The sequence below is a fragment of the Anticarsia gemmatalis genome, chromosome 30 (genome assembly GCF_050436995.1).
Source record: "Anticarsia gemmatalis isolate Benzon Research Colony breed Stoneville strain chromosome 30, ilAntGemm2 primary, whole genome shotgun sequence".
Taxonomy (NCBI): Eukaryota; Metazoa; Arthropoda; class Insecta; order Lepidoptera; family Erebidae; genus Anticarsia; species Anticarsia gemmatalis.
This window is the reverse complement of record NC_134774.1, coordinates 3,597,152-3,619,824: the sequence shown is the minus strand read 5'-3', so window position 1 is coordinate 3,619,824 and position 22,673 is coordinate 3,597,152. Positions and strand designations below refer to the sequence as shown.

Here is a 22,673-nt window from a genome sequence, read left to right as displayed (position 1 = left end):
AAAGGGCAAAACGGTACCCTATTACTAAAACTCCGTTGTCTGTCTGTCTCTAGGCTGTATCTCATAAACCGTGAAAGCTAGAAATTTTCACAAATAATGTATTTCTGTTGCTGCTATAATTTTAATTCAAGAGACAACTCCCGCACTAAAATTGCTCTTGTGTCGCGGGGACTTTTACAAACATACAAACACAAAGTACAACCAGACCCGAAACAACTAGGTATTTGTGGACAGCACAATTAATTGTTCCGTGTGGGAATCGAGCTCACGACCTCCCGACGCAATGGTAGCGGCGTGGCGACCTAAACCACTGAGCCACGGAGGTATCATCGAATTAGTAACAGTTGGTTAACTGGTCTAACGCCGTCGCGCCCTCTATTTCTTTCCAATCTATACTAATATCTATACTAATTTATACTATAATCTATACTAATATTATAAAGCTGAAGAGTTTTTTTGTTTTTTTGAACGCGCTAATCTCAGGATCTACAGGTCCGATTTGAAAAATTCTTTCAGTGTTAGATAGCCCATTTATCGAGGAAGGCTATAGGCTATATATCATCACGCTACGACCAATGGGAGCAGAGCACTAGTGAAAAATGTTACAAAAACGGGAAAAGTCATGGCTCTCTTATGTGACGCAAGCGAAGTTGCTCGAGTCAGCTAGTCTGGTCTAAAAATCGTTCCCGAGCCAGAAAACAAACCCGAGACCTCATAATCAGTCCGATACACTACCGACCGCGCCACAGAGGCAGTCAAGTGGGACAGTTACTTCATATTTCGACCTTGAACAGGAGCCACTTAGGATGCAGTCTGCCCACGCTGTCTATTTAAGACAGAACAATATGACCCACTTAGCAACCTGCTCTTAATGAGACCACAAATTGACTATGTGGGTATAACTTGTTACCAAGATAGCAGTCAGCTGATTATCAGTCTAGTCAGGAGTTGAATACCAGTATTTTACATGGAGCGACTGTCTATCAGACCTCCGCAACACAGTTACCTGGGTTATAACAAGATATCCTTCGACAAGACTGGTACATAGATCGACTGTCTATCAGACCTCCGCAACACAGTTACCTGTGTTATAACACGATACTAAGTAAGACTGGTTGTCAGACTTTCAAGCTTCTGTCGATGCACTACGGTCGATGCAGTTCGATCGAAATTACGGGTAAAGAAATAAGGTATTTTAACCTTTAATTTTCAATGGTAACGTTTTCCCCGCTAATATTACAAATTTCGCCAAACACGGAAATCCCGTCCAATCATAATATTATTCAAAGTCATGTGTTTCTTCGTAGAGATAAGAGATATCTACGCATTTTTACTTACCGGGAGGTATTCAAGTGGTGAGATAAGAAACAATTTGCGTTCCTTTCAAGTACTTAACAAGTCAAGTAATTAGCTATCGGAGAAAATGGGGCACGTTTCCAGGTAACAGAAAACTAAGGGTCTGTTTAAACGCTCATAGTTAATTGCACTCACCGGCCAGTAAACGATCTGTAAGTTAAGCAACGTATAGCGCTGCATACCATAGATGGGTGACCGCATTGTAGTCGTTAATCCATGTGAAATATCTTCGGGCAGCTTGTAAAACTTTGGCAATAGATTGACTATTAACTATACGATAAAATATTATAAGGGCCCGGCATCCACTCTTTGCACGGCAAAGGAGTTCTTTCACGCAGGAACTACTAAACAGATTTTGATGAAATTTGATACACAGGTAGATATAACCTGGATATTATATCTGGATAATATACAATACTGTATACCCCGGGAAATATTTTTTTGGTAGTCGTGAGCAAGTGAAATTTGTAAGAATCATACCTAATTTATTAGTAAGACAAGATATTGTTTATTTACCAAGTTATCTTCTAGATAAAGAGAATTCTTTGTGAAAACAATGAATCACACAAACAGTCACACAAACGTCACTAGCGAGTTATTTACCTATTATGTATAATAACAGAACTACATGACTAATCTAATACGTATAGACAACCGTACGATATCGTGGTTTTAGTACAGTCAACTTGGGTAACTTTAAATCATTTGGGTAACATTGAACGTGGGAATTTGAACTAGTTTGGATTATTTTTTAATGTGAAACTAACACTACCTAACTAATTGATAAAGATTCATTTTAGTTTTGCAAACTTTTATCAATTGCATTGGTTTCATATGAAAAAATGATCGAAACTAGTTCAAATTCCCACGTTCAATGTTACCCAAATGATTCAAAGTTACCCAAGTTGACTGTACACCAGTATAATCACGCAGTTTTCCCATAGGGGTTGGCAGAGACCAAAAAACATCACTTTTGTCCTAGGGTTCCCAGATGGCCGAGATTTCCGATTGTCCTGGAATTTTGCGTGTTGTCCCGAAATGAAAAAAATATAGTTTTTACAAAACTATGATACTACTTTTTTTTTGTGGTTCCTACTTAGTATAGTCTAGGACCGGAGATCAAAACTCAGATTCTGGTCCTGGGCCCATATAAATGTCCAGGAAATAGGGTAGTTGACTACCAGTCAAATCAGCTACTCTTTATGAAATGTCAAAAACACATTTTAGTTTAGAAATAGGACATAATGACCTCACTATGTCATATTTTCGTTAGTATCAAATGAGTATCTAATAAAATGTTTCAATCTGTAATAATTACAATTTCAACATTATTTACGAAAAAAGCTACATAGTCTGAGCATTTTAGATGAACCTTTTACGAGTACGAGTTTAATAATTTTTCGTTAACCCAACTATCAGCCTGAATCTAGCAACCATACTGCCTTTACTTGCCCTTGCCTCATTCACATACATACATCTTGTCATACAGGACCAGTTGCCCTCACCGGTCGGTAAACGATCAGTGGGTTAAGCAACCGTTGGTGCGGTCATTTCATAGATGGGTGACCGCATAGTGATATTTGAGCTGGGCGTATACGTGCTTCGGAGGGCACGTAAAAAAGTCGGTCCCGGCTGTTGTCTACTAAGATACCAGTCGTTAAGCCATGTCAAAGGCCTTTAGGGCGGCTTGAACAACTTTCACAATAGGTTGACCACTGACCATACGACAAACAAAGAACAACAGGACCGCACGTATAATAGAGTCCCGTTTTTACCATCTGTATATAGAAACTAACTTTTACATACCAGACAAAAGAAAAGACTGCAAGGTCATTGGACATAAGCGAACCGTGCTGACCTTGGAAAATGACCTAAGGGGTCTGGAGTTGGATGTCTTTGTGTGCAAAATTACAGCTGCTGGCTAGACAATGACATTTTTTGGATCCCCTTTGCGTGTTATAAAGGTAGATGTTACATACATACTGATGTTTATTAAGAGTATTTTGTTGCTAACATGCTGGATCGATTTAAATGAAATTTGGTTAGTTGATAGATGTTAGATCAGACGGAAGGAGAGTATATATTTTTTTTATAATTCTTCAAAAACTACATTAATGACTTAAATATTGTGCAAAATTATAACAATCAAAGTAGTTATTTTTGCTTTCGTTAGTTTGTTTTTTATGCTTTTGTTACTAAACGGTTGAACCCATTAAGACTGAAATAGAGTTTTTTTTTTTAATAGCTTTTTATGGCCTGATCAGAAGAAACGTTTTCTTTTTAACCGACTTCAAATAAAGTAGGGTCACAATTCATTTATTTTACTTTTGTTATTTAAAAAGTTCTCTGTTTTCTGCTACGCCTATGGAAAAGGCGGTTTTTATGAAGTATTTGAAAACATCGATTATGTCAACACATCTTCATATACCTACCTAATATGAATATGTTTTTCACATAGATAGTCTCATTTCTTCAAGTCGTAATATTATGACGATGTACAAAACAATCCTTACGTGTTAGTTTCGTCACAAACTGCGTAGCCATTTTATATACTTAGATAATACTAATACGTACTTTATCAATATCGCACGATAATAGAACTAGTTATTTTCAAAACAATGACTTATTTAGATGTAGCACGATTTTTTTGAAATTGTCACCTTGAGATTATAGAAATTTACGGGCCGAAATTTTTATTAAATATTTTGTTATTTGAATGCGCTAATCTCAAGAACTTTATAGTCATATTGAAAAAATGTGTTTCGTGTTGAATAGTCTATTTATTAAGGTAGAAAATAATAGTAATAAAACATGTAGTGGAAACGAGATAACTAAAGTTTTGGCAGTCGAAGCCTCGGGTGGCTGCATTTATCTATTCAATAGCGTTTTTTTATATGAGTTTAGACGCTATTGAATAGATAAACTACCGCTAAATGTACCTCAGAAACCGGGGAAAAGAAATGAATACATACTTCTACAGGCCAAAATCATGACTTCTAAACAGGTGTAGGATATAACCTAGGTATACATATAGTAAATAACAGCAATAATAAATAACAGTAGGGTAAAGCACCCAGTAGTCAGCCCCCAACCAGTAGTCAGCCTTTACAGGCTTTATATCCATATAATTAGTGTAGAAAATAGTAAAGACCAATAAAATAATCATTAATCGAATCTGTATAATCTTATTGACTAATATGCACAATTACGATTCGATAGCATGGCAGGTTGACGTGTTACACTCATTCTTATGAACTGCCATGAAAGACATGGGCAAAAACGTCGCCATTGCTATTTTTTTGTTAAGGATTCGTGTTTTAGTTTTTGGCATGTTTTTAAATGAATTTGATGCAATATGGAACGAATTGATATTTTATGCTAGTATTTAATAGTTTATCTTCGATAAAATCATGCATTGCAGGCGTTTTATTTGTCTTTTGTATTATAAATTAACGTGGCCGACTATTGGGTTTGCAAAATATGAGGTTGATCCAGTACTCGGCCATGAGTGGCTGACTACTGGTTTTTTTGCAATTCTCATATATGTGGTTGAAATTAACAGGGCGAATACTTCTCAACATAACTATTGCGTTGAGCTAAACTCTTCTAAGACAAAAATAGTATTTTACCAGTAGTCGGCCGCATATAAAGTCAGTGAATTTCATGAGGCCGACCATTGGACCTACATATCCCATAGTCGGCCGTCAGTTTTGCTAAATGAAATTGGGTCTTAAATCCTTTCATTAAGGTTCAAATTTGTGGACGGCTATGTTGGCACAAAACTTAGTTACTTGTTTTCCAATAGTATCATATCAAAAAGACCAAAAGATCTGTATAAAGAGGAATAATTGTCATGTGCTATGGTGGCGATCAGAAATGTTATGAAAATCATGGAAACGAGTCGAGTACTTGGCATTTCACACATTATTATGACACTACAAGTCCGAAATCGTTTAATAGTCGCACAAACGCCCCGTACCATACAGGGCTTTGTAAGCTAGACTAAGTGCACTCCCAAAAACAAATGACTGCCTTAAGAAACTGGTCACGATATGCTGGAATCAGCTTCCAGTTTCACCGGATGCAGCTGAATAGCAGTGTTTTACATGGAGCAACTGCCTATATGACTTCCACAACCCAGTTACCTGGGCTATACCACGATTACCATAAGACTGGTTATCAGATTTTCAAGCTTCTGACTAATGGCAACGATTGCCAGAGATCCTTGAATGCCCGCCGGGACCTACAATTTACCATGCCTTCCGAAACACGAAGGAATTTTGGGAAATGAGAAAAGAAAGGAATGATACCAGTCACTTCTATCATCTACCTTCTATTTCCTAGCCTACCATTGACTTATGTTTCAACACATCAAGAAAGCTAAAATAGTTTTATAGAAGAGAGCATCTTTTGTAGATTGGGGAGAGTTGAAAAACAGAAGGAATAAAGGAACAGAAAATAAACTTTTATCGCTGTGAACCGTGTGAAGAAAGATTGACTAGAAAACATTTAGAAATCAATTACCTAAGTGCTAATAACTATAAATTAAAATCTTGAAAACCCCCGATTTCACAATATATTTTTTTATTTCATACTTTTTATAGGTTGGTGGTTAGGTTAAGCCATTCTGACTTTCCCACCACCAGCTTTCTCAGCATGCGAAGCCATTTGAGACCCCGTCCGAGTAAATTTGCAGACATTCGGTTAATCTCCCCACTTTAACCCACTACAACTTTTAAACGGCTCCACCGATTTTCATCAAACATGTCTAATCTACCTTTAATTAAAAAAAAACTAAATTGAAATCACTGCATCCTTTCGGGAGTTATGATGCCATAGACAGACAGACACACAGACAGACACGTCGAACCATATAACACCCCTCTTTTTGCGTCGGGGGTTAAAAATTAATGGATGCATAAATTGTACTGCATGGTATTATTGCAAATGTGCTTTATTTCCTGGAGATTTCAATAAAAATATATTTAAAATAGAACATTTGTATTGAGTAAGTAAGAGGCTGACTACTGGGTAAGACATGGCTGACTACTGGCGAAATGGGGCTGACTACTGGTAAAAAGTGCCATATTTTGTTTAATGTGGATTTTTTCCATAATAATCTTATAAATATGATATTTTTTTATTTTTTTCTTAAAGTTTAATAAATTACCTTTCATACAATGACTAATGATTTTACATCTAGTAGTAAATGTTAAAAATATGGCTAAATCAAATTGACATTTTCACTAAAAGGCTGACTACTGGGTGGTTTATCCTAATAGCAGTAAAAAATCTGCTAGATTTCTAGATAGTAAGCTAACTGGTACCTAATCAGAAGTGGTAAAACTGTCTACAAAATAGGTAGGTATCTTTTACTAAAAATAAACCCTTTGTTTCTGGCAATTTTAGTTTTGAAATAGACAAAAAGGTAAAATTGGAAGCCGAATTTATTTTGCTGAGGTAAATTCGAAGTTTCAAAATGGTTTAAACTTAACCAAATGAGTCCTACTCAAATAAACAAATAAAAGGAAACCATCTACTTTTTTTGGAAATCTGTAAATTGAGCCTATTAATTATTTGTACCTACTCTACCTGTGAAAAGTCTAGAACTACTAGGGTCTAATAAATGGAAGAAGATTACACTAGCATATTAGTTAGTACTGAAATAACATCATCAACCAAAAACCTAGTTCAAACTAATATCTAGAAAAACTCAAATCCTAGATTTTTATTCAGTGGCGATTTCGCCTACCGATGACCATGAAAAATAGCGCAATGGTAAATAACTACGTGTGCAGTCAATAGGTACAAGTACCAGGCAAACATAAAAATATAGGAGTTCGAATAAAGAACACTTGAACCTACAGGTATAACTCTACCATATACGGAAGTCCCCTTTCCACCAGCTTCCGTTCAACACAGACAGCTATTTATATCGGCGGTTAATCACCGATGTATCACGTACGCAATATTATGACGCAGATTAAAACTGACCTCGAGAGTTCATCTCGGCGCCATGTTGAATATTTTGAAACGTATGTTCGAAAACGTAAACATTGGACGTGGAATTGTATTTATTGCGTCTTATTTATGTTGACTATTTTCGATGATTAATCGACGTAAAATCGCAATTTCTAATACTTTAACACGTTATTGCAGCATTAGAAACTCGTTAAACATGTTTCATCATGAACAAAACAAGTTTTGTTGACACTAGATTCTTTATTTATTTGCGTCTAGGATGTACTCACCGCTCAAATCTTCGATAGTATTCAGCTTTCTCGCCGTCATTTTCACGTTAGATGCGTTCACAACACGATAAAACAGTTATTTCGTAGTAATAACACACTTTAGAACAAAAATACTTCGAGAATATTTGAAGTTTTCACAAAGAGTGTACCTTTCTGAACTGTCTTTGTTTTCTTTTTGTCTAGTGTTTTGATTTTGTTCCGCTATGACAGAAGGCGTGCAAATCGCAAATGCATCTGATTGGCTATCCTCATTAAACTTTTAGCCAATGAACAGGTTGAACGTAAGAATCAGATGTTGTAATTGGTTGAGATTTTGTAAACAAAAAACGATGCTGCCTGTTTTAAAAAATTACAAGGACGTCGTGCTTTCACTGGTTTTTTTTGTATACCTGCATTATTATTTGTATATTATAATTTCGTTGATAATATTATGCAAATCTTATTACTTGACGTGATAGCCGTGAATTTGTGCAAAATTTTACCAAAACAAAATGTTAATTGTCTATGGCTTTGACTGCAAAATTTACCGATGTCGGAAAAATATATAAACTATCTAGTATTTTTATATTTAATTTTATGTTTATTTTATATAATATTATTTAATATTTAACGAAAAATAAAATAAAAAACAAAACATCGATAAAGGTTAACAACCTCTCTTCACCGTACATGAATTAAATGGCAACATTATACTTCCTGTCATTTCATTCATTAATTTTAAAGGGTCTTCCTCCAACTTGCTAACTTTGTCTATTCTTGTGATGGTACAAGTTCGTAAACGGCTATTTTACGCAAATTTTATCAATTAAAATTATAATATGAGTGCAAACAAAACCGAAGATGATCATCCTTCCTCCAGAAACTTGGACGATACTGAAAGCCCTCGGTAAATTACTTAATAATTGCTCTGATTCTTGCCTATTCAATGTTGCTGTCTGACAGCTGATCACTAGTTAAGCGGGAAAGTCAAAGAGCGCGAAATCGTAGGGGCGTTTGGTGTGGTATTTTCGTGTAAATACGGTAAAGTGTCTTTAAAAAAGTGCATATTTTGCAGGAAAAAGATGCGCATGGACAACTCAGGGCGTAAAAGCTGGAGTTTAATGGATAGAAAGACTGATCACGAGGTGAGTATCCCGGCGATTCCCGCTTTTTTTCGTAACCCCAATTTTGGTTATAATTATCAATGTAATACAAAAATTAGCATATTATATAGCTTTTTAGTGTCTTTATAATGGATCGCCGAAATCAAATCGGACATATTTGTGTTAATTTCGCGGTAATAACGGCTATTTTCTGTAATTTTGGCGGTTAAATCCTCCGATGACACCAGACGTTTTACATGAAACTATCAACTTATCTTTCTTGTCCTACTAATTTATTGATAGTTTATCTAATCTCGTTAGGTATTTCATTGATTTATAGGCTGTATACATAAATACGTTAGCTTATTATAATAAAAACGTATTTTGTCATGGTCTATGCATTTAGTTCATTGACCTTTTGGTTATACTTTCGTGCAGTCGTCATCTACTTAATTTTGTGAGCTAAATACTTTGTTATTTAATGCTGATATAGCTGATCATGAAAGTAGATCATATGTAAAGATTTAGCAACACAAAATCAATGCATGTGCAAAACTTCAAAAGTATACATACCCAACATTCTTAAATGTTAAGACATTCTTACTGACTGTGTTTGTAATTAAAGGATATTATGATTTGTGCATAGGCAATCATACTGTGAACTCAACAAAATTTGCAGTCTTAATCTGAATTAATAGATGATGGACTTAATACCTTTCATACACACAAAGACTGTTATAAAATGTTGGTAAAGACTCAATTTATGTCCAGTACCATCCATTAGTGTAAATTTTAGATACTTTAATCCCTCCAAAACTGACTCATACACGGTACACCCTATCCTATTAATATTATTAATGCAAAGTTTGTAACAATATATGAATGTATGTTTGTTATATGCTGCTAACTACTGGATGAATTTTAATGAAACTAGATATACATACTCATTAAATCACCCCTTACCCTCATAGGGGTAGGCAGGGACCAGAGAACACTACTTGGTACTTACATTACATTTGCTTCATTTACATCCATACATCTTGTCAATTAGGTATATTGATAGCTTAAAACCTGTATTTACATGATACTTTTTTGGCCTCGGTAATCTTTTCACATAGACAAAGTCTAGTCAAAACCTAGTTTTCTCATAATAAGGTCCTTCTAGTCCCCTAGTAAAATTTCTTTAACATACCGGATGATGACTAAAACATCTCATTACTTGTCTGTCGGTAGGTTCTGCAAGAAATGGGTGTCAGTCTATTGGAACCGGATGATTGTGAGGTTCTATGTGACCCTGGTACTTCTGGCCTGGTGAGTTTACTTCTAAACATACTTACTTAGCCTCTGTAGTGTAAGCTTAGGCTGCATTTTAACAAGAGCTTGGCAGAGCAGAGAGTTCTGACTGAAAATTCTGAAATTACACTGTTTCCTCTGATGAGAAGTGAAGGTTTTGAGCAATTTGATTGGTTGATCCACTGTCACCCACACCACTCTGCCAGTCTCCTTTTCAATGATAATATTTAGATTAAAACCTTCCGAATGGGAACCCAGAATTTTGGCATAAAAAATAAATTTTGGCGCAATCTAAAATTTTCTACTCAGTTTGTTCTGGGTATAGTGAAGATGATGAACTACAACTTCTCTTTTTCCAAATGCAGGCTCCCTTTGACATGGCACAAGCCTAATTCTGTCGCCTGCTACTTTAAATTTTAAGTATATTACAGTCTAATTTAGCCATATTTAACTTCCTCCAAAAAGTTATGGATAGTGTAGACAATAGGATACCGATTTGCGCGCTTTATATGGATATGACGAAAGCTTTCGATTATGTCGATCATAATATACTTCTCGATAAGTTAGAAAGATATGGCGTACGCGGTACATGCTTGGATCTACTATCATCATATTTAAGCGGTCGACAACAATACACTGAAATAACCAATGTAGTCACTGAAACCAAACAAGAACATAGATATTGCTCACAAGTCAGAGAAGTAAAATATGGAGTCCCACAGGGAAGCGTCTTAGGACCCTTGCTTTTTTTAGTCTATATAAATGACCTTCCTAAAAACTTAAGTCATCCTACTATACTGTTTGCTGATGATAGCACAATTATTATTAAATCTGACAAGAAATTTAGTCACGAAGAAGAGATTAATAAAGCTTTATCACAAACTGTAGAATGGCTAGAGTCAAATAATCTCCATATTAATTTAGGAAAAACACATTTGATGCATTTCTATCAACGACGAATACCTCAAGAATTAAACATAAATCATAATGGGACAATAGTTACACAGAAAGATAATATAAAGTTTCTAGGATTAACAATTGATAGTAAATTAAATTGGAAAGCACATGTAGAGGCAACATGTGCAAAAATAAATAGTTTTTCTTATGCTCTGTATAAACTATCTCGGGTTGCAAATCGTGATACAGTACTAATAGCCTACCACAGTTATGTAGTATCAATATTGAGATATGGATTGATTTTTTGGGGTAACTCAATAGACAGAGATCGTCTATTTATAATACAAAAGAAGTGCATACGCGCTATTTGCAGCTTACACCCCAGGGACAGCTGCAAACCACATTTCCAATCTTTAAATTTGTTAACATTGCCATGTTTGTATATATACGAAGTTGCTGTTTTTATTAAAATGAACAATCATTTATTTAAATTTAAACCTCCAGCTGATTCAAGATTAAGAAAAAGAGTAAATAATATTTTGGAACTCGAATCAGCTAATACAGCTCTTTTCCGCAAAAGTATTTTTGTGATGGCTCCCCAGATATATAATAGAATACCACAAAATATAAGAAACTTAAATATTATGGAGTTTAAAAAAGAACTTAAATTATTCCTAATTAAAAAATGCTATTATAGTACCAATGAATATATGACTGATGACGAATTACTATGTTCCTATGTAATAAATAAGTAAGTTAATATTTAAAATATTTGTCAGTATTAATTAGGTTAGTGTTGTAGTGCAATAACTGTATTGTATAATAAATAACCTTAGATGTAAGTAGACACTAAGTAAAACACATTTGTATATCCATTAGGATACTATGTAGCGGCCTTATTTATATATAACACCTTTTGTAAAATACCTACATGGACAAATAAACGATTTGATTTGATTTGATTTGTCTCTACCTTTGGCTATACTTAACTTTAAAAACTATTTAATGTCTGCATTATAACATGCATAACAGCAACGTTATCACAGCCCTCGGAACTTAGTTTTAATTAGTAATAACTAATTTAAGACAATTAAATAAGGATAATACATACAAATATACAGGTATTTGTATTATCCTCAATTAGTTTAGGCTGGGTGCAGTCTGTATCTATAAAAGCATGAGTAGCTTACGAAATTAACAACAAGTGGATTAACGCTCCTCTTAGGGCAGTGGGTAGGCTACTTCCGGTTTGTGGGCCTTTTGCAGTGATGGCCTTTACTCTACGTTAACATGGGTAGGTTTTAGGAACGGCCTGAGGTTCTGAGAATCTGTACCTTGCAGTGAGGATAAAATTTGAGCTCAATATGTACTAGAAAGTTGAGCTTGTAGACCTCTGTACCTCGGAGAGTATGTATGGCTGTCGGTCCTGCGCCTGAACTATCACTGGTCGTGTTCGTGCTACCAGACTATGAGAATGATGTAATAGAGAGTGTACCTGTGATATTTGAAAAATATAGTAAATTATGTATTTGGTTAAAATAAATAAAAATGTATATTTGGTGCAGTGGTTAACATGATTACCTTGAAGCAATAACTGTAACACTATGTGTGGTGGGTTCAAATCCCAGTGATAGTGATTTGTGTGATGAGAACAATATGTCTTGAGTTTTAATTCAAATCTGTCTATATTATAAGTGTGTATTTAGAATAACATAAATAAATTTTTTCAATTATCTAGTTACAGTCCAAGCTGAATATGTAACCATGTGTGAGTTGTCTAATGATATATTATATTTATCTTTTTATTTCAGATGCACAAAACATTGAAACGCAAGCGAGATATAGAGAATGTGAATCCTAATATTAATCTAGTGACGTCTCCGTTGTCTAAGCTAAGTCCTAAGAGCCCTAGAATGAAGGCTAGTAGTCCTAACCCTGGACCTTCCAGGCTGAAGAGCCCTAAAAGTGCTGATAAACGTAAGTATCTGTATATATAAATTAATTCAGTACATGTGTAAAGAGTTGTTAGCATTTTTATGTGTAGGTGTATCGAGTGCTTCGCAATTCGCGTGGTCAAACGAACAAAGCAACAGTACGAAATTCACGCGAGCAGAGCCGCACGGGTCAGCTAGTTCGAAATAATTATCACTTGTTACAATGGTGAAGGAAAACATCGTGATGCAACCTTACATGTCCGAGAGTTCTTTAGGACAGTTGAAAGTATGCAAAGTCCTCAATATGTATTTGGAAAGCGTGGCCAATCCCTCCGTTGTTTCTGGAGGAGACCCTTGCCCAGCAGTGGAACATTAATGGGTTGAATTTACTACTATTATAGATTGTGTTAACTCTTTGAAACTATACTTATTTACTTAACACTTCATTCCAGACCCCCTACAGCCAACGGACCAGCAACTCTTAGAAACCAGTCTGATCTTCACCGACTACCTGATAGATGAAGAGACGCCGCTGGCTCAGTCAGTGAGCGCGCAGTACTTACCTGTCAACACTGCTCACAGCGGCACTGTTAACAAGAACAGGGACTTTACACGTGAGTAACTTAAAACCCCCACTTTCTTGGACACTTCTGCAACATTTTTACCCCTGTTTCTTTGGACATATCTGACAACCCCCCTCCCTTCTTACCAATCATCTCACCGTCCCTGAAATTTTATACAAACTGAGTTTCGTGCACCCTCCCTCTAATCGTGGATTTTATACACCCCCACTCTTCTCGTGATATTTTATAGCCCTCCCCTCTACCCGTAACATCCCCCCTCCTCCCTCTCCGAGTATCTACCTCCCCCCTTTCTTGGACGTTTCTAGCGAAAGAACCCCCTTCTAGGCTACAGTGATCCCCGATTAGGGTCATTGGAGGCTTCCTCCTTATCTTTCGATGTTTTATGCAACCCCCTTTCCCCCACAAAAGGCTTGCTACATACATATTCGGTTCGGCATTTATCGTTCTAACGGGGCGGCAAAACCTATGTGTTGATGAACCTGATCGACACAAGCCGAACAAGTGAATTGAGTCTGTCAAGAATATGTATGTAGTAAGCCTAAGAGAGAATTACTGAAGATTGTGAAAATTACATTATAATTCTGCATTAAGCTTAGAGTTTCTTTAGTACTAAATATCTTCTCTCTCTTTCCAGCGCTAGGTTTAGAAGAGGAACTAATAATAAGTCGTCGGCAGCCGGCCGCGGTGCCGGGCGCGGACTCCTTCAACATCCTGTCAGACGAGATGATCCTCAGTGTGTTCCGCTGGCTGCCCAAGAGAACGCTGGCACATTGTATGTGTGTGTGTAAGAGGTAACTACTTGTTAGTTATGATAGCCTGGTACTATGATAAACCAATCAGTCTAGCCTTTCTTCCAACTATGTTCGAGTCGGCTTCCAGTCTCACCGGAAGCAGCTGAATACCAGTGTTTTACATGGAGCGACTGTCTATCTGACCTCCACAGCACAGTTACCTTACTCAATACCCCTCAGTAAGACTGGTTGTCAGACTTTCTAGCTTCTGACTACTGTTAACGACTGTCAAAGATCTTTGAAAATGACAGCCTGACGTGCCTTCAGAAACACGAAGGAATTCTGTATGTACCTTTACAAAGTGGTCACCTATCCACAGATCAACCTCGACAAGTGTAACTTACCTCAGAGATTGGCTCCCTGGAGATCCCCGTGGCTGTTTTTATTGAGCTTCTCCTGCCACGGGTGTATTGTTATAAATACATATTTGTTGTTTGTCTTTCCAGATGGCACCGAGTGGCGTGTGACGAGACACTATGGCAGCGTCTCGACCTGGGGAACAAGACTTTAGCGAAGGACGCCGTAGGACGGATACTAGCTAGGAAACCTGTCATTATTAGACTTGCTAGCTCTGAGGTAAGAGTTATATGACATACTGTTTTCAAAGTATAAAAGGCCTTTTTAGGGTTTGTACGAATACATAAAAGGTGAAAACGGCACCCTATTACTTAGCCTCCGTTGTCTGTCTGTCTGTCCGTCTGTCGCCAGGTAATGATGTATTTCATAAACCGTATGGTGCGTTAACGATCTGTGGGTTAAGCAACACTAGACGCGGTCATTCCATAGATGGGTGACCGCTTTATAGTATTTAACTGAGTGTCGTGTTTCTGACGTTAAGAGTCGGTCCCGATTGTTGTCAATTAAGATAACAGTCGTTAAGCCAGGTGGAAGACCTTTCTGGCTGCTTGAACAACTTTGATACTAGCGGCCAGTTTATTTTAAGTAACCGCTAAAGCCATTGTCTTTTATTTGACATTTATGTAGTAAAGCCAAATTTGTTTTTTCATAAAATTATCAGTAAATTCGTGAAGTTACAAATTTTACTGTAATTTTTACTTTACTATACTTAGGCTGTTACTTTTGATGAAATTTAGGCTGTGGGTTGTTAACTAACCATACGATTAAATAAAATAATAAATAGACAAATTTTTAAAACATACTTTTATCTTGCAGATAGCAGAATGGCACCCCACCACGCCGCCGGCCCCGTCTCGTATACAATACCTAGATCTAAGCATGTGTACGGTAGACACGACAACACTGAACAACCTGCTATCTACATGCTCGCTGCTGAATAAACTGAGCGTAGAGAGCGTACTACTAGCTGATAGCACTTGTCAAATTATCGGTGAGTTATCTGACACTTATCAGAAGGAATAAGGCATGTTCAATGGCCATAGTAGCTCTTAGGGGACCCCTAGGAATGTAATTTTAGATTTAAGCAGTACTTTTTGTGAAGTAATTAGTGTTGAAAGTACCAGGAACGTAGTAGAGGTAAGGAGTTCTATATAGATTCTTCTATGAAGAAATCTTTTTGTATTATAAAGAGTACTTAAGCTTCTTATATACAGAAAGGAGGTGTATTAAACTTCAATTTGGGAGTCTGCTTTAGTAGATTATGAGGTTTTAAAAAAAGGACTGATTTTCATGAATTTTACCCCATGTATGGAAAATGTATGAAGAGAAAATGTATGTAACACCTTCCCAAGATACCTAAAAGCATGAATCTTTGTATGTTTGTATGCGAATTACATAAAAAATTACTAAGTTACTCAGAAAAAGTACTAGGCTACCAGTAGTTATAAAGAGTAGTTCAATACCTAGAGCTAAGCATGTGTACGGTAGACACGACGACGTTGAACAATCTGCTATCTACATGTACACTGCTCAACAAACTCAGCGTAGAGAGCGTACTACTGGCTGATAGCACTTGTCAAATTATCGGTAAGTTATCTGACACTTAATAGACGGTGAAACGTGGATTTTGCTACTTTTGTATGTAAAAATATCGGTTAACTTATAAATCTGAAAAAGTTATCCTCTAGACTAATTATCTGACAGTTATCAGAAGGAATAAAGCATGTTCGATGGCCATAGTAGCTCTTAGGGGACCCCTAGGAATGTAATTTTAGATTTTAGGAGTATTTTTGTAAAGTAATTTGTGTTGAAAGTACCAGGAATGTAGTAGAGGTAAGGAGTTTTTAGTAGTCTTTTTATTAAAAGGTTATTAACACTCTATGAGAACCCTTATAGTGTTTAATCTGATTTCTCCCTGTTCCCATATAACAAGGTGTTTTTTTTATTGTTTCTCATAGACATTATTTCTGAATCCTTCCTCCGAGACTCCGATTCGCATTTGCAGGTATTTTTTTATTAATTTGTTGATAATTATTTGTTTTTCTTTTCAGGTAAATGCAGTAAATTAGAAACTTTAAACCTCACAATGGCCCAAGGGATAACTGCTCAAGGATTGACTTATATATTATCCGGATGTCCTAGGTAAATATACAATACTTAAATATGCAATTTTACATTTTTGCTTTGAATTGAATTTTGAATAAATTTGAATTTGCACTAAACCCTCTCAAGGACTCCCTCTGAGGCGCGGTCGATAGAGTATCTAACTGCTGATCACGTGTTCGCGGGTTCTATTCCCAGGTCGGGCAAAGTGTAAAATTGGTCGGTTTTAATTTATATCAAAACAAGCTTCCGCCCGCGACTTCGTCCGCGTGAAAAGGTTACCCGTAGTAAAAAGTTACCCATGTGCGAATGTAGATTATTTTCAGTTCAATCAATCGAAAATCTAAATTTTTATACAAACTTTCAACCCCCTGTTTTATACCCTTAGGGGTGATCAAAATTCTTAGTGGATGCCTACGTCATAACACTACCTGCATGACAAATTCCAGCTCGATCTGACCAGTGGTTTGTGCTGTGCGTTGATAGATCACTATGTCAGTCAGTCACCTATGTGTTTTATATATATTTCTCAATAGTAGTCCGGAGTTTGGTAAGGTGCCCGGTATAAAGCAACTAGCTGACCCGCGCAACTTCGCTTGCGTCACATAAGAGAGAATGGGTCAAAATTTTCCCCATTTTTGTAACATCTTTTACTGGTACTCTGCTCCTATTGGTCGTAGCATGGTGTAATGTAGCCTATAGCCTTCCTCGATAAATGGGCTAACAACAATGAAAGAATTTCAAATTTTTCAAATCGGACCAGTAGTTTCTGAGATTAGCGCGTTCAAACAAACAAACTCTTCAGCTTTATAATATTAGTATAGATTATAATATTAGTATAGATAGGCTCACGTCCTATTATTTGGTACTAACATTGTCAATGGGTGTAATTCATACATCTTTGCGAATAAAACATGGCGTGATATATGTATATAATAATTCTTATTTACTATATTTAATTTCAGTATACAATCGCTGAACATATCGTGGTGTAACTTGGACGAGGCGAGCTTAGAAGTGCTAGTGGCGATGTTACCGCAGCGGTTACAACGACTCAACATCAGCGGCGCTAGAATCATCACCGATAGTAGTGAGTATATGTTTATAAAGTGTTATTTTTAATAAATGGTATATTCCCAGTCTTTTCTAGCACTATCCTTAGGGTGATAAGTGGGATATTTTCCTACTTGTGACCCGAGTGATAATTAATAAGATATCTTGACTTTAAAATTGTCTCCTTCGACCAGATTCGAGTATATTAATTTTCTATTTAATACCATATAATTAATCAATATTATGTATCCCCTATATCTACGAAAAAATACAAGTGGCATATTACGGGGAATCTGCAATAGACAATATTTTTTGTATAGATGTAAATTATATGAATAATGCAAAAAACATGATGTCAGGGGATAAATAAAAGCTAGAAGGTAAAATCTATTCACAAGAAAAACATATTTTTTTTAACTTTCTCACGTTCAAAAATTCACGTTCCAGTCCTGGAGCGGCTGACAGCCCGCTGTCCCCGGCTGGTGGAGCTCGACATCTCGGACTGCGGCCGGCTCACGGCGCGCTCCGCCACCGCGCTCGCCTCCCTGCACAGGCTCGAGCACCTCGCTACTAGCAGGTGCTATTTACTGCCGGCACATGCGCTATAGTAAGTAGACCTCACACTACTTGACTTACTTCCCAAATGGAGAATAGACATACAAACTCCCCCTACACACAGACTTCCCCATGCACCGGCTACCCCTCCTTTACAGACTACCCCCCCCCCCCTTTTTACAGACTACCTCTCCCACATGTAATTGTTAGAAACTTATGCTATGTTAGTACAGTCAACTTGGGTAACTTTGAATCATTTGGGTAACATTGAACGTGGGAATTTGAACTAGTTTCGATTATTTTTTTATATGAAACCAAAACAATTGATAAAGATTCATTTTAGTTTTGCAAACTTTTATCAATTGTGTTGGTTTCCCACATTCAATGTTACCCAAATGATCCAAAATTATCCAAGTTGTCTGTAATTGAATTGAATTATAGTTATATCACATTAAATTGTGTAGAATTGAGTTATATGAAATAAAATAAAATAACATTTTATTTTAATCTCCAACTCATATATGTACATTGTACATCTAAAATAGCTTTGAAAAGCAATGGCATGTGTTAAGTCAATTTCAGTCGTTTTCAATGCCCTTTCTATTCACCATTTACTTACTAAAGATATTCATTTTCACTTTATTATTACTTTGCTGATTACTACCCATAGATCAATTTAAAAAGATGATTTAGCGCAATAATCTAAGCTAGCTATATTGCTAACATGCTTTATCCAACAGAATTGACTTGTTCGTTTGTTCAATGAATGAATTTACATAGGTCACACTCAGTATAATATTATTGTACCTAAATAATTAATTATTATGTATATGTATTATGTACCTACACTAGAAGACAATAACTAACACAATATGTTTTTATTCGCAGTAAGCTAGGCAGTACTGCGGCACTACAGTACCTCGACGTATGGGGCATGTTGCACACACACGCGCTCTCCGCGCTGCGGGGAGCTCTACCTCATGTACATCTCAACCAGTTTATGTTCAGGTAAATATATAATAATATATATGCCATCAAAAACATTCTGTAAAAACGTCAAGTCTCGCCGTAAAAAGTTGTGAGATCTATATAATACCAAGTCGATTAATCTATTTAGTCTCTACTTAAAGGACCTTCTGTCTTAAGTTATTACGTATGTTATTATCAATCCAATTTAAAAAAATATACCTTTAAAACAAATAGACCGACCTGGCCATCGCATAATTTGATTATTAGTATATATCACACTACACAGCACGACGAGAAGTTAATGCTCCTGAAATGTTAATGGCGAATTTGTGTTTTCTTGCGATGACCAAGTCGATCTATTTGTTTTAAAGGTATTTTTTCATCCAGGCTTCTTGTTTTATCCACAACGAAATTATAGGGGTGTCAAAAATAGCCCGAATTGCTTCGAGAAAAGGATGTTACGGCCGTGCCGCTTTTTTTTGCTCGACTTGCGGGGGCACTTCCGTGCCCCCAGATATACATATATAATATTATCTTGAGTTCTTTAGTCTCTACCTACCCCTATGGGAAAAAAAGCTTGATATTACTTGAAACCTTTGCCCAGCAGAAGGACAGTAATGGGAAAATAATGTATGTTTGTATGTAATACGTATAATCTTATGCCTTTTGTTCTCAAAAGTGTTGGCAGATGTGTATGAAATATTGGCTGTATTTCATTTAAGGATTTTAAACTCTCGCGACTTGTACACATAATATAATAATGTCATTAATAATGTTAGTCTCATGTAATAAGGGACGAGGCTGTCATATACCGGGCACGTTACCAAACTCCGGACTACGATTGACAAATATTTTAATTCAAATTAGAAATAACAATAGCACTTCTTTCGACCCCGGAATTGAACCCGAGACCTCATGCTCAGTCCGGATACACTACCGATCGCGCTACAGACGCAGTTATAATATAATAAGCTTTTGCCTGCGACTTCGTCCGCTCGGTTTGTGACATAAGACAGAATTTTATACAAACTCATCCCCTATTTTAGCCCCTTGGGGGTAACATTGATCAAAATCCTAACTGCATGCCAAATTTCAGCCTAATTTGTCCAGTAGTTTGGGCTGTGCGTTGATAGATCACTATGTTAGTCAGTCAGTCGACCTTTGAGTTTTACATAATAATATATAGAAATAGATATAGACTGAAAAATAATGTATTTTTTTGTATTTTCAGCGCAATAGCAAGACCAACAGTGGGACCACGACGGACTTCAATATGGGGATTAAGAACAAGAGACTGAATACTATAATTATTATATTTAACTAGCTTTCTACCCGCGGCTCTGTCCACATTTACTTCTCTTCGGGAGGGAATTTCTAAAAATCCTCTCTTAGTCCTCCTCTACACTTGCTAAGGAATGTTCATAGCAAATGTCAAGTTTGTACGCTCAGTAGTTTCGACTGTGCGTTGTTCATCAGTCAGTCAGTAACGGAAGAGTTTTATATGATTTTCTTTCTTTCTTTCTATATTTATTGACTATTAAATACACGTGGTTTTATTCGCATTTAAGAAGAAAAATACTTAAATCTTCTCAAGAATATATTAATAATTTAATCAGAACACCACTTTAATTACTAAGATAGTTTAAGTGTACATTTATATTTTTGTTAAATTTATGTCCGTTGTTTGTATGTTTGTAAAATCTATGATATACAAATTTTTCTTCTTCAAAAACTATCCTATATGTTAATCCAGGTTATAAACTATCTGTGTATGAATTTTCAACAAAATCGATTCAGTAGTTTTAGCGTGATTGAGTCAGAAAGTCCAGTTTCAATGCTTATGAATCATCATGGCTTAGCCTTTCTTCCAAACTATGTTGGAGTGGGCTTCCAGTCTCACCGGATGCAGCTGAATACCAGTATTGTACATGAAGCGACTGTCTGTCTGACCTCCACAACACAGTTACCTGGGTTATAACACGATACCCTTCGGTAAGACTGGTTGTCAGACTTTCAAGCTTCTGACTACTGTTAACGACTGTCAAAGATCTTCGAAATTAACAGCCGGGATCCACAATTTAACGTGCCTTCCGAAACACGGATGAACCCGATATGTATAAGATGGTCACCCATCCACAGAACAACCTCGGCAAGCGTAGCTTAACCTCAGAGATTGATCCGCGCGGCTGTTGTTAACTAAGCCACGAGCACACAATCTTCTAAAAAATAATTGCCTTAATTTCTTCTGATAAGTTATCCAATAGTTATCCAGGAGTTGTGAAATAGAGCATTAAAGTATTAAATAACTCTGCCTACCTTTAAGTGTTAAAATGTGAATTTATGAAATAAAACTTTTTCCCGAAGTTTGACAATAATTTTAAGTTAATTATAAAAATCTTTATGTTAAGGAAATTGTAAAAATTATATGATTTAGATACATTTTTTAAATAAAATCTTTTATTAAAATATTGATTGTTTCTGAGTTAAAGGAAAGACATACACAGATCATATCGGTGATGTCTTGCAAAAAGGTCAGGTGCTACTCGTAACCGGCGGTCCTGTATGACAACATGTATGTATGTGAATGAAGCAAGAAGTTTGTAAGGATCGTACCAAGTGACGTTCTCTGGTCTCTGTCTACCCCTATGGGAACAATTTTTCTACATTTTCGTTGGTATCAAATGAGTGCTGAATATAATGTTTAAGTCTGTAATAATTATAATTTTAACTGTAACTAGCTGACCTGCGCAACTTCGCTTGCGTCACATAAGAGAGAATGGGTCAAAATTTCTCCCGTTTTTGTAACATTTTTCTCTGTTACTCTGCTCCTATTGGTCGTAGCGTGATGATATATAGCCTATAGCCTTCCTCGATAAATGGGCTATCTAACACTGAAAGAATTTTTCAAATCGGACCAGTAGTTCCCGAGATTAGCGCGTTCAAACAAACAAACAAACAAACAAACAAACTCTTCAGCTTTATAATATTAGTATAGATAAGTAAAATTTACATAGCGTGAGCATTTTGGATGAATCTTTTACAATAACTAGTTGAGTTTTTTTTTCGTTAATTAGTCAACTATCCTATTTTTTAAGTAGTTAGACTACACCTATGAAAAATCTGTTGTAATTTAATTGTAAGTAATAAATTATTTTTAGGTCTATTCGTAAGGATTTATAATCGGTTGAATGTCTAATAAGTTAAATTGAAATTTGTATGTACTTAAGTATTAAAAAAGTCGGCAAATAAAAGTTTTTAAACTACCGCAGTTGTTACACACAATACTAAAATGTCAAAGGTATATAAAGATCAAGTGAGGGTAGTCGTAAAAAATCGCCACAAGGAGACGACGCGTAGTACCTAATACAGTCCTCCATCAGTCAGCCCGTGACCGCGGTCCATGTAGCCGCGATAGATCGTCGGTAATAAATAATATGCGCAAATGGAC

General features: G+C 36.2%; 2 protein-coding genes across 3 annotated transcripts in view; one reads left to right on the top strand and one right to left on the bottom strand.

Moving 5' to 3' along the window:
- BNIP3 (BCL2 interacting protein 3) overlaps positions 1 to 7,807 on the bottom strand; it is a 56,545-nt gene extending 48,738 nt beyond the window's left edge. The window contains exon 1 of the mRNA XM_076133933.1: positions 7,608 to 7,807. Coding sequence (XP_075990048.1) covers positions 7,608 to 7,647 — 40 coding nt within the window. The 5' untranslated portion in view covers positions 7,648 to 7,807. The remainder of the gene's footprint in view (positions 1 to 7,607) is intronic.
- Positions 7,808 to 8,327: 520 nt separating this feature from the next.
- LOC142985600 (S-phase kinase-associated protein 2-like) lies at positions 8,328 to 21,687 on the top strand. Of its 2 annotated transcripts, XM_076133875.1 has the most exons (13): positions 8,328 to 8,493; positions 8,662 to 8,731; positions 9,923 to 10,000; positions 12,691 to 12,856; positions 13,266 to 13,427; positions 14,032 to 14,188; positions 14,635 to 14,764; positions 15,362 to 15,536; positions 16,597 to 16,687; positions 17,614 to 17,738; positions 18,149 to 18,308; positions 19,145 to 19,264; positions 20,457 to 21,687. In XM_076133875.1, exons 1-13 carry the CDS (start codon positions 8,426 to 8,428, stop codon positions 20,521 to 20,523), a joined length of 1,569 nt encoding a protein of 522 aa, XP_075989990.1. In that variant the 5' UTR covers positions 8,328 to 8,425; the 3' UTR covers positions 20,524 to 21,687. The 2 variants fall into 2 exon arrangements, with proteins under 2 accessions (XP_075989990.1, XP_075989991.1); XM_076133876.1 differs by lacking the exon at positions 9,923 to 10,000.
- The last annotated feature ends 986 nt before the right edge of the window (positions 21,688 to 22,673 follow it).

Coding starts and splice junctions, on each gene's coding strand:
- LOC142985600 (XM_076133875.1), top strand. CDS start 8,426: ATGAGTGCAAACAAAACCGAAGATGATCATCCTTCCTCCAGAAACTTG. Junction 14,765..15,361: donor TTAGACTTGCTAGCTCTGAG/GTAAGAGTTATA, acceptor TTTATCTTGCAG/ATAGCAGAATGGCACCCCAC. Junction 15,537..16,596: donor TAGCACTTGTCAAATTATCG/GTGAGTTATCTG, acceptor TTTTCTTTTCAG/GTAAATGCAGTAAATTAGAA.